General features: G+C 41.1%; 1 protein-coding gene across 1 annotated transcript in view; it reads right to left on the reverse strand.

The window, feature by feature from the left end:
• Nucleotides 1–7,858, reverse strand: part of EIF4E2 (eukaryotic translation initiation factor 4E family member 2) — a 23,914-nt gene extending 16,056 nt beyond the window's left edge. Inside the window, exons 1-4 of the mRNA XM_008579434.1 lie at nt 7,839–7,858; nt 5,630–5,744; nt 4,450–4,584; nt 863–967 (exon numbers count right to left, since the gene is read on the reverse strand). Coding sequence (XP_008577656.1) covers nt 863–967; nt 4,450–4,584; nt 5,630–5,744; nt 7,839–7,858 — 375 coding nt within the window. The remainder of the gene's footprint in view (nt 1–862; nt 968–4,449; nt 4,585–5,629; nt 5,745–7,838) is intronic.
• Nucleotides 7,859–11,081: the final 3,223 nt, after the last annotated feature.

Raw genomic sequence — 11,081 nt, forward strand, 5'->3', positions numbered from 1 at the left:
AAAAAAAAAAAAAAAAAAAAAAAAAAAAAAAAAAAAAAAAAAAAGCAGTCTGACAAGTGCTGCTTGTAACAGAGATACTCATAGAATGTCAAGGAAGAACAAGACAGTCAGAAACAAGAAGAGGAGACATTTCAGTGGGGTCTTGAGGGGAATAGGAATCAGGCAGGTAAAGCAGGAGAAGGGTGCAGTGGGCACAGGGAGGACCATATGTACAAAACCTGATTGTGAGCCAGGGAGATGCAAACAGGAGGGTCTAGCTACATGGAAGGGAAGGTTTAGAGATGATGGGAGATGAAGCTTGAAAGGTAAATTAGGTGTAGGATCATGTGAGCAATAGAGAGCTGCATAGATGAGGGGGTTGGGTGGGGGGGCCCTGGAGCAGATGTAAACACATTTGTCTTCTAGAAAAACACCCTGGGATCAGAATAGAAGATGCAATACACCACTGTACAGCCAACTAATAGCTCTGCAAAAAGATTACAGAGCTCAGCTCTGGGTCTCCAGTTACTACTGCCTTTAAGCTTATTTTTTTATCCACATTAATCATATGTATACTATGTAAAAATATCACACATACACACACAAAAATGAGTTATACAGGAATAAGTGTAATTTAAAAAAAACCCTTTAATGTTATAATATAATTTTAGTGATAAAACAATCTTCAAAACCACCCAGCACCAACCCACGCAGACAAGCAATGGCATCAGTGCCTTCCTCTAGGTCCAGGTTCTAAGGATATAGCCAATAGTGATGCAGTTTTGAGAGAAGATTTGAAAAATACTTTTAACCTTGGCAGGGCTAGAAAACAAAAGAAAACAAAACTTGCTCAAAAAAGCAGTCAGAGGCCCTCAGTCCTCACCTCCCACATGGGTTTAATTCCTTCTTTGAAGAGATGGAAGTCACTGTGGCCTGTCAGGTCCCCGGGACGTACCATGTGGCTATAAAACCTCCAGAACTGCTCCACCTGCAGAGAGAAGACCCCAGAATAGAAAAGATGTGTCTTTTCCTTTTCTTTGAATGTATCCGAAGATCTGAAATTTACTTAAGAACATAAGCATGGAAGACACTCTGCTACAGGCTATCCTCTTTAGGACACATTTTCATTTGGGACATTCTGTGGAAAGGAAGGCATATTATTAGAGAAAAAGCATTTCATAGAGTTTGATTAAAAAAAAAAAAAAAAAGTAACATTGGCAATACAAGAATAAACTCTCTGGGTGAGAAATGCCAGCCTCAGCCAGGAGCTTTAGTTGGTGAAGCCACATTAATATGTACTCTACCATTGAAGCTATAGGAAATCATATCATGCAGTACAAAGACTAGTTTTTGGCAAAATGGAAAGAAATCCTTTAGTCTTGAGGTATATGAAGTTAACCGCCACACAGCCTCAGCCTCAATGCATTTTTTAGAACCAAATCATTTCTTGATCAAAGACTTTTTTTAAAAGATGACCGGTAAGGGGATCTTAATGCTTGACTTGGTGCTGTCAGCACCATGCTCTCCTAAGTAAGCCATGGGCAGGCCCCAAAGATTGTTTATTTGGCAAATATAGCATTAGCTAGAATGAAAGTTTTTAGTTCTGTTTAGTTAAGTGCTTAAGTGACAGAATCAACCACATGTACTCCTCTATACCATGATGCTACTGCTAAAGCCAGGACAGTCCAAAATCAAACAGGACTTAGCCTCTCATAGCTAGGGTTGAAGTCCCTCTTCTGAGCTAGAAACATTATGTTTTTCCTGGCCCTCCTTCACAATCCTATTAGAGAACTAGACTTGTATTTTTCCCTTAAATGTATGCTTATTTATACTCATCATGGTGTATCTCTCATTAGTGTCTTGACAGGAGAGATTATTTCTCTATTCCTCTGTAATTCACAGAGAACACCTACTGGTCAGTGAAGAGGCACACTTAAGGAGGAAGGAGAAAACATGAAGCAGTCTGAAGAGAAACAGTTGGTATTTGCCAACACACTGCTGAGGAGGCTGGCTCTCGATCAACACACAGAAAGATACCACAACTGTGTAGCTGAAAATGGGTATTGAGTGGACAGAGATTCAGGTCATACTTCCAGATTTGGGTAGCAACTGAGGAGAAATGGACCTTACACTGTGTGAAATGGCTGTACATTCAGTTCCTCTCTGGAACAGAAACACATGACATGTCTTACATGTTAAAAAGAAGTCAGGAACTAATGCCCTTCATAGGTCTTTAATGCAGTGTCTCATCTCCGCAATTGCTAAGCTTAACTGCATACAGTGATTTGGGATAATAAGTGGTCATATGTATACAATGAGTAATAACCTAAACCTTTATCCACTCTAACACAGTTGAAAGAAATAAAGCACACCTACTATAGCCAGTGGCTTACTGTGAATTAGGAACTGGAGAGGTGTGGTGGAAATAAAGTACATCAACCATCTCCAATTCTCCAGTCAAGAGTTCCCCATTGCTTTAACAGTCTGGTCTATTCCAATCTTACAGCAAACTGCACAATCTTATATCTAAACGACAAGAGATGAAGTAAGCAGCTTGAGAAATATTATTAAACTTTGAAAGATTTTTCGTGAAAATCCTAATTGAAACCAAAAAACAAATGTTCACAGACTCAGGATGAGGTACAGAAAGGACCTCAGAAATCATCTCAACTATCTTCCTCATTTTACAGTTGAGAAAATGGTTTCAGGACTTGCTTCAGCCCACAGAATCAAGGACCAGAAGAGATCAGCCTTGTGATGTCCAAGTCCAGTGTTCTTTCCATTTCAAGATACTGCTTTCTCAGTCACCCTGATTTCAAGAAATTTTAAATGTTAAAGATTAGGATTAAGAATCTCTCCCCACACTGACCAGCTGCCCAGAAAAAAGAAAAGTGGAGAACCACTGGGAAATACTGCTTTGGATTTAATAAAAGGTTTCACGATGTAATTATTTCCCTGTGAGAAATTTAATATAGTAAAAATAAAAATGTACTCTCCAGTACAGTTTTTTCTCTGATCCTCCAGGTGTTTAACCAGTTGCTCATAACATAATGGCTGCCATTTTACCGGTAATGTTTAGCATTCCCATATAGCAGGCAATCGAAACTTTTGTGATGGACCCAGGAATGTTAGAAATGCATGGATATTTCAAATGTTTAATTCCAATGTTCCTGCTGCCAAGAATCCCTTTCTCATTACCTGTTCCAATTCTTTAAATCCATTCTTCAACCCATCTCCTCCAAGTCAGCTTCCTCCAAGTTGGAATCACTCCTTCTTTCCTCTGACTCCAAGAGTGCTCTAGCTGTGCCTTTCAAATTGCAGCACTGTCTACTTCTACTTTATGTAGAAGTTCCTGGGCACACCTTATTTCCCTAAGGGCAAGCTCTGTGTCCTAATTCATTTTAGAGACCTTGAATTCATTCAACAAACATTTCTTGGACCAAATATGCACGTGCACAACTTACCTGTAATATTTCAAAAAAGCCTACATTTATCAGTGATAAGACAGCACAGGCCAACTAAACAAGATATTCGCTATGGGCTGAAATTGTATCAACTCAGCATAGTAATACTGTGGATCTCACATTAAACAAATGATGTGATTACCAGTTAAATATGCATATCTGAGTAACAGTAAACTTAAAAATATACAGTTTGCCTAGTAAGCAACATTTTAAAAATTGGAGCCTCTTGGCATGCATTTTGGTATATTGCATGGAATTTGGAATCTGACTTTCACTGTCTACCCAACCTAAGTTTCAATAGTGGCTACCCGACTTAATCAAGTGAATTATGACTGACTTGATACTTTAGATCAGATACTTAACTGAAGTCTCACTTTCCTCATTTGTAAAATATGGAAATTATCACTGACCTCATAGAGCTATAATGATTGAAGGAAATTACACAAATAAAGTGCCTATTACTGTGTCCTTCCTCTTTACTAGTTTACCATCTATGATAATATTATTTTCCAGTTTCTGCATTTTAAACAGGACAAATACCTCAATAATTTCAAGAAAACAACAAATCCTGAATTTCATTCTGCCTAGAGATCAAACATACAGCATACAGGAGGTGCATAATGATCTCTCTGAACAAGACTGGTGTTAGTTGCAGGCAGCTTCTTGGGGTACACAAACCTCGTCTGCTGTGAGTGGGATGAGACAGAGCCTGGGCTCTGTACTGACAGAACCGACAAAAACAATTATTGGAGATTTCATTTTTTTTCTGAACACATGCAAAAGATGCTACCTTATACATAATCACTAACATAGCCAAAAACCTAATGGGAGGTTCTTAAATGCAAAAGGAACTTTCGTACTTTACTTCACTCTGTCAAACTTCACGAGGATGGACACAGTGATGTTATAGAATTTTGTATCCCCCATGACACATAGTAAGGACTCATTAAATACAGGCACGAATGTTACTACCAAGGCGCACTCCATGAAACCACTAAGTACTCACTGAGGCAAAGGTGCCAATCTGTTTGATATTCTGTTCATAGCTCTGTGAGCTGGTGGGACGGCCAGGGGTTCTCCTGGAATACCAGAAAGTGTAGTTGTACTGCAGGGGATGCTCTGCCGGTCCAGGGACAACAGCCTGGGAAGTAAAGAAGGTGTATTAATCCTGGGCATTTGTCATGTGCTCTGAGACTGAGAAAACATTTTACAGTGTCACTCCTTACCACCTCCACAATTAAAAAAGGATACCACCTCAATTACGCAATGTGCTCATGATTCTTCTTACACAGTAAATTTCCTTAGTGGTTAACTGATTTTAAATTCCTGTAACACTTTATCTGTGTTTTGATGGCTTTTATAATTTTCTACCTTGTATCATAAGTATTTATGTTTTTATCTTATCATATGCCTAGTCCAAGCACTGAATCTTCTATGACATTCTTGTGTCACTGGCAAGTTGCTTAATCTGCTTGTACTTCAGCTTCTTACCTGCAAAATGGGGAAAATAATAATAACCATCTCACAGGGTTGCTGAGAAGATAAATGTATTTGTAGACATAAAGTACTTAGCACAGTGCCTGGCACAGACTAAGTGCTCAATAAATGTCAGTTACTGTTATTGTTGCTATTAAATTGTTATTATTATCAAATGTAAGCTCCTTCATCAACAGTCTCATTCACCTTTGTGTCCTCTCAACACCTAGCATTGCACTTGGGGAGATAATACTGTGGAATAAATGAATTAATGATTGCTTTAATATTTCAAGGAAAAAACCTGATCCATCTACCTCTCGTTCTCTAAATTTTCTCTTTTCCAAGTCATTTTCTACTTAGACTATTACTGCCTAAAGAGTCTAAAATTTCAAGGAATGTATAGGATTTGAAATACTCAGCAGCAGCTTATGAAGCAGCTAACAGCTTTGTTAAACTCCAGAATTAATCTCCCCCACCTCACGCTAGGAGAATGCCACAAGCAAGGAAGCATCTCAAGGTCCTATGGCAAGAGAAAAGTTCTAAGTCCCAAAATGAACTCTGGTGATTCCACAATCTTTTTCTGAGAACAAGATCAGATATTCCAAAACAGGGTGCCAACAAGTTAATCTGGCATCTTTCAGATGAATAGATTCCATAAGATAACCAAGTCTCAAGTCCGAAGGCAACTACCTGTGCAGCATAAAACTCACCTTCCTCTTGTTGCTACTCTGACTCTTGTCTCGTTCCATTTTTTCCTTCTCACCATCTTTCTGTGTGCTGTTTTCTTCATTCTGATCATGGTCCCCACTGTCATCATCTTTCAAGCTGAATGGGAAGGCAAAACAATGTCATTCCATAACTAAGTTGATTCTTGCTTACCTACCAAAGCCACCAGGTCTTATGAACTACGAAGTAATTGACCTGAACTCACTCAAAATACAAGCTGTGAGATGCACCTGAGATGAGAGAAGGGCAAAGGAATGCAGAAAGGCAAATTAGGAGGACTAAACAAAAATGAAATGCCCATCAGTTAACTTGTGAACTCCAGACAGCACTGTCTTTCAGTTTTCTAACAAGCCACACAACGAAGCAGTTAAAGGGATTGTAAGGTAAACAGTTTAACAGATTGTTTTCTCTGTCAAAAATAGTCAATAATGAGAAGAGTTTGTGGACTAAATAAATGCTTTAACATTTCAAATGAAGGTTAAAAACTTACCTATCTATATTGACACTTTTTCTTCTTATCACCTCTCCTATCCTTCCCCGCTGTTACCGCTTTAGTTCATGCCCTCTTCTCCTGCCATCTCAATCACTACAATAAATTTCTAAATTGTCTCCCTGACACAAATCTCTCGCCCTCTATCTATCCTCCACATTGTCATCAGCATTAGCTTTCTAAATGCAAATCTAATCATTTAACTTCCAAGCTTAAAACTCTCAACTGTCCATTGTCCTTTGATGCCCACCCTCTAGGATTAAGTACAATGAAATGTAAGATCTGCTAAAATTTGACTCCTGCCAGTAGCATCTTCCTTCCCTCCCCACCTTCTACAGCAACCTATATTCCCACATTGGTGCCATTTGCAAATGCTACCCCTTCAGCCTAAGGTGCCATTCCTCCCATGTGTTTTTCCTACTAGATGGAGGGTTCCCTTAAAGCAGTGTCTTATTTTATCTTGGTATCTCCAGCACCCATGACAAGAAGATGCTGAATAAATGTTAAGTGAAAAGGAAAAATAAATGACTGAAAGAAGGAATGAATATGATTTTGCCTCATAAACACCGAGTCAAACGTCTTTTAGGAACTACCCTTTCAGGAGCAGTGAAACTATCCTAAGGTTTTCAGGTACACCTAAAATTCACTGGATCCAGACAAAAAGAGAAAGAGAAGTGAGTTCACAAAGCTAATGAGAATGCCTTTTATTCTAGGGCTGGACAGTTAACTCATCATGAATGTTCTTTGAAATCATCTTTCTGGCCCCAATGAATATATGTATAGTCAAGTAGAATTAGCAATTCTCAAGAAAGGTAATAGAAATGCTCCAATTATATATCAAATATTATCCTATGCAGATACAGAAACATGCTGTATTTTGTATTTGTAGTTTGTTTTTTTGCCCATGAATCCACAGTACCTACGTATAAAAAGTATCCAATAAACATGAGAATGGACAAGCTGCTCTGCTCATTTCACAGCCCTAGCTGTAGGATATACTCAGGTGGCCATGGCCTGTGCCATGAACCTTCCCATCCCCACCCTGGCCAAGACATGACTAGGAAGGGCACCTGACCAAAGGGCAGTCTAGTCTGGCCAATAACCTATGCCTCAGGGCCTTGCTGAAAAATACAGTACAAGCAGATTCCTCCCTCAGCATTTCATCCAGGAGATGAAAGATCACAGATTCAGGAGGAGCCATATGGGCCCCACACAAGAAAAGCCATGAGGGAATAAAGATAATGAATAAAAGCAGAGAAAGCCAGTAGAGGGAAAGAGAACGGAGAAGATGAACAGAGAAAGTGGAGAGGAGAGTTTGGTTTTGCTGCTAATGCTACCATCCATCTATCTGGCTTAGTTCAGCCTCTCTGGAATTCTGAAATCATTGTCTGTGCTTATGATACTCTCTACCTCTTTATTAAACTTGCGTTAGTTTGGTTTCCTTTTCAAAAAGAGCCTGTCTAGTACATTAGTGCCATGGATTAAAAATTACCAACAATTACCAAGCATCTACTACTGTGTATCAGCTACCAGAGTGCCTATCCCCAAGGACCTAGCTGAGGAGATAAGGTACACACACATTCATGCCTCAGCATGGTGCAAAGTCCCCTGCTCTGCCCACATGTACAAATATCTCCTGCCTGGTCCCAACAAATGTCCTCTATTCCAGTGGTATCAGCCTAATTGCAGTTCCCCAACCTCACCTCTCTGTTGTGTTCATCATGTGGTCTCTCCTTGAGAAACCCTCTCTTCCCCTAGGTAACCTGTCCTTCAGGACTCAGATTGAGGGCCACTTTCTCTTGGAAATATTTCTTAACCTCTCTGAACCAAGGCTCAGTCAAGCTGCCCTCTTCTGAACTTCCCCATATAAATGTTTGCACTTGTTCCAGCTATACTATCACGGCCAGTTTTTTGTCTCCTGATCAAGAACATCTCACGGGTTTTTCTATTGCTTAGGCACAAGACAGCCTCTCACTTTTCTTTAGGGCACACCCTAGGGGTGCAAACCATTTTCCTCTCTTCTTAGCTTCCAACACCCACTATAGCTTCTGAGGTTCCCTCTTGTTAGATCTTGGCTGAAGAGCACAGTCACCCCAGCATCTCCCATTTTTGCTAGTCCCAAGAAAAGCACATGTTTCTTTCTTTTTAGTGGTTTTGCTGCCAATCACTACTAGGAAACAGAAAAAAGAATAACAAAAATAATTATGTCAGAAAAGAAACAATGTTACTGTGATCCCTGGACCACTTCCAGACTCCCTTGTAAGATGATAAATGGAAACCCTCATGGATCTTTATCTAGTGCTTTTATTTCTTGAGGGTGGAGCTGATCAACCACTATGCTCTACACTCAAGGCAAATCTTTTACATCCTATTTTTCAGATGCTACTCTTCCCATCTTGAAGCTGGATTTGAGCCAAGGTACAACACAGACTGAAAAATCAGTGCTCCATAGACTGAGGGGGACAATTAGCATCTCTGAGGCTATCCAGACTGAGTGGCACCTTAGTTCACCAAGCTTCTGCCCAGGTATTAACTCACACCCCCAGAACTAGACCAATTCATTGTAGGTAGGGACTTGGGTCTAATTCATCTTTATAGCACCAGCATCAGACAGTGGTATAAAACAAACATCTGTTTAATCAATGGATCTCTAAGATCAAAGTGATGAGTGCCAAATAAGTGGTTCACACAATAGCTAAAAATGGGCCAAAAGCTAATGATAGAGAATAAAAAGTAAATCATATATAATAGACGCAAAATCAATTATGGCATCTACAGCTGAAAAGCAAGTTTATCACAGTTGGGACTGCAGTTCCTCTTTTTGTTTTTTTTTTAGGTGGCTGGCTGGTGCAGGGATCTGAACCTTTGACCTTGGTGTTACCAACACCAAGCTCTAACCAACTAAGCTAACTAGCCAGCCCCAGGACTGCATGCGGTTCCTGTGAAAGCTGAAAGCATTTTAGGGTTTTACATGTCAACAGGATATAAAGACTTGACGGGTATGATCCCTCACCCCTAAAAGCAATCTGAATTCTTAATAAGAATTACAATCTTACTTTACATTCAGAGAAGTAGAGTTCACACAATAAAAGAAGTTAGCGCCCTCTTTAATCTGAGCCTATCAGATTATATTACTGTAGTCAGGTCCAAGCACTGGACTCTTAGAAGGATTATGGCAAACTGGAACACGTTCTTAGGAATGATGTGGTGAAGAGTGCAGACTCCAAATATGTAACAGTGTTCTAAACGCTGCAGAATTTTTGCACACACACACAAAAACAACAAAAACAAAACTAGAGGCAGGAATTCTGTCTTCAATTGCTAATTCCAAATGAAAGAAAGCTTTGTTTTATTCTGTTTTTCCTGCAAAGCTAGAGAACAGATATTAAAAGATTGTGGGTCAGTATAATAGTTAATAATTAGAAGTAATTAAAATGAACCAGGTTAATTTTTGTCAAGATGTGCTTGAAACCAGGTCATGCAACAAACAGGGATGCCCTTCGTGTTGTGTGAGGTAAGTTACTTAAACTCATTTTCCTTATCTGTAAAAGGAGGTAACAAGATCCCCTTTACAGGGCTGTTAAAAAGAATAAAAATAACATATGAAAACTACCCAGCAAGATAACTGTGGTTGCCCATAATTAATATTCTTACTGCAGACCCCCAAATGATTTGGGCAGGACTCAGCCAGATGACCCATAAAGTGTCTTCTTAGGATGAAAGTGTCTTCTTGTTCAAATCAGTGGAGGAAGGGGTTTAAGGGTTGCAGAAAGCCCCACTGAGGCAGGATTCAGATGAGGAGCTAGGTGTTGCAGAACTAATGGTGGGGGAGTGGGTGAGTATAAGGAAGGGCTCAGGTAAGCAGCAGGATGGAGAAACAGTCTGCCAAAGATTTTCTCAAGGAGCAGAGGCCTCTCAGCAATCAGAAAACATTCTTGAGGAGCTGCCTGGAATTTTGGAAATCCAGTACCCCCCCAGTTTGCACACCAGCACTCACTGTTTGGAAAAAGCCCTATTTACCATCAGCAGCACCAGCTCATAACCTAAACTAATAGCAATTCCACTTTATATTTATATCTCACTATTTAGCAATTTACACAAGTACCTTAAACACTGCTGAGGGTGATTTGTTCCTTATCACAGGTGGCGCAGCAGCAGGGTACTAACCACTAATATGGCTTGGGCAACAATGGCTCTGAGACTGGGTAACATTTCTGCTGTCAAACAACTGGTAACCGGTGAGTCTGGGACTACAATTCTAGGTCTTTGGATAACGAGACAGATTTACTAGACTACTAAAAGAGAATAGGGTAGTCTATCTCAAAACACAATCGCTGGAGGGAAATACGCAAAAACACTTTTGCATTTCCTCTGTGTACTTCCAAACTGTTTGATGCTGGAACTAGGAATCAGAGGTCGGGAGGGGGCAACGGCAAAGTACACCCGCTGGGCAAGAAACTGAGCAGCTGTGGGCGAGCGTGTTGGAAGTGGGGAGCAGGAGGGGAGCAGAAAGGGAGGAGGAAGAGTCTCAGGAAGATGAGGATTCCGTGACTGAGCAGCCACTGTGCTGAGCGCAGCAGCCCCATTACCTCTCTGCATCTTCACAACACTACGACACAGGCTCTGTTACTGTCCCCACTTTGCAGATGAGCAAACTGAGGCACAGACGGGAGAGGTGAGCGGCCCCGGGCACCGAGTAGGTTTGTGAGGACAGCTGGACTCGGACAGGGCGACAACGTTGCGAAAACAGCCAGGCCGCCGAGGTCTCCACCCCTCCACGCCGCCGGCAACCCGAACCTGCCGGGGCGGGGCGTCCGGAAACCTCCTTCCGGGCGCCACAGCCCCCTCCCCCGGGCCCCGCGCTTCGCCCTCGGTCCGGACGGCGCTGGAGTCCCCGGGACCCCTGCACCCCGCGCTCCCCAACCCCCTCCTCCCCGCCCGCCCAA

This window comes from Galeopterus variegatus, unplaced genomic scaffold, assembly GCF_000696425.1.
Source record: "Galeopterus variegatus unplaced genomic scaffold, G_variegatus-3.0.2 Scaffold1883, whole genome shotgun sequence".
Classification (NCBI taxonomy): Eukaryota; Metazoa; Chordata; class Mammalia; order Dermoptera; family Cynocephalidae; genus Galeopterus; species Galeopterus variegatus.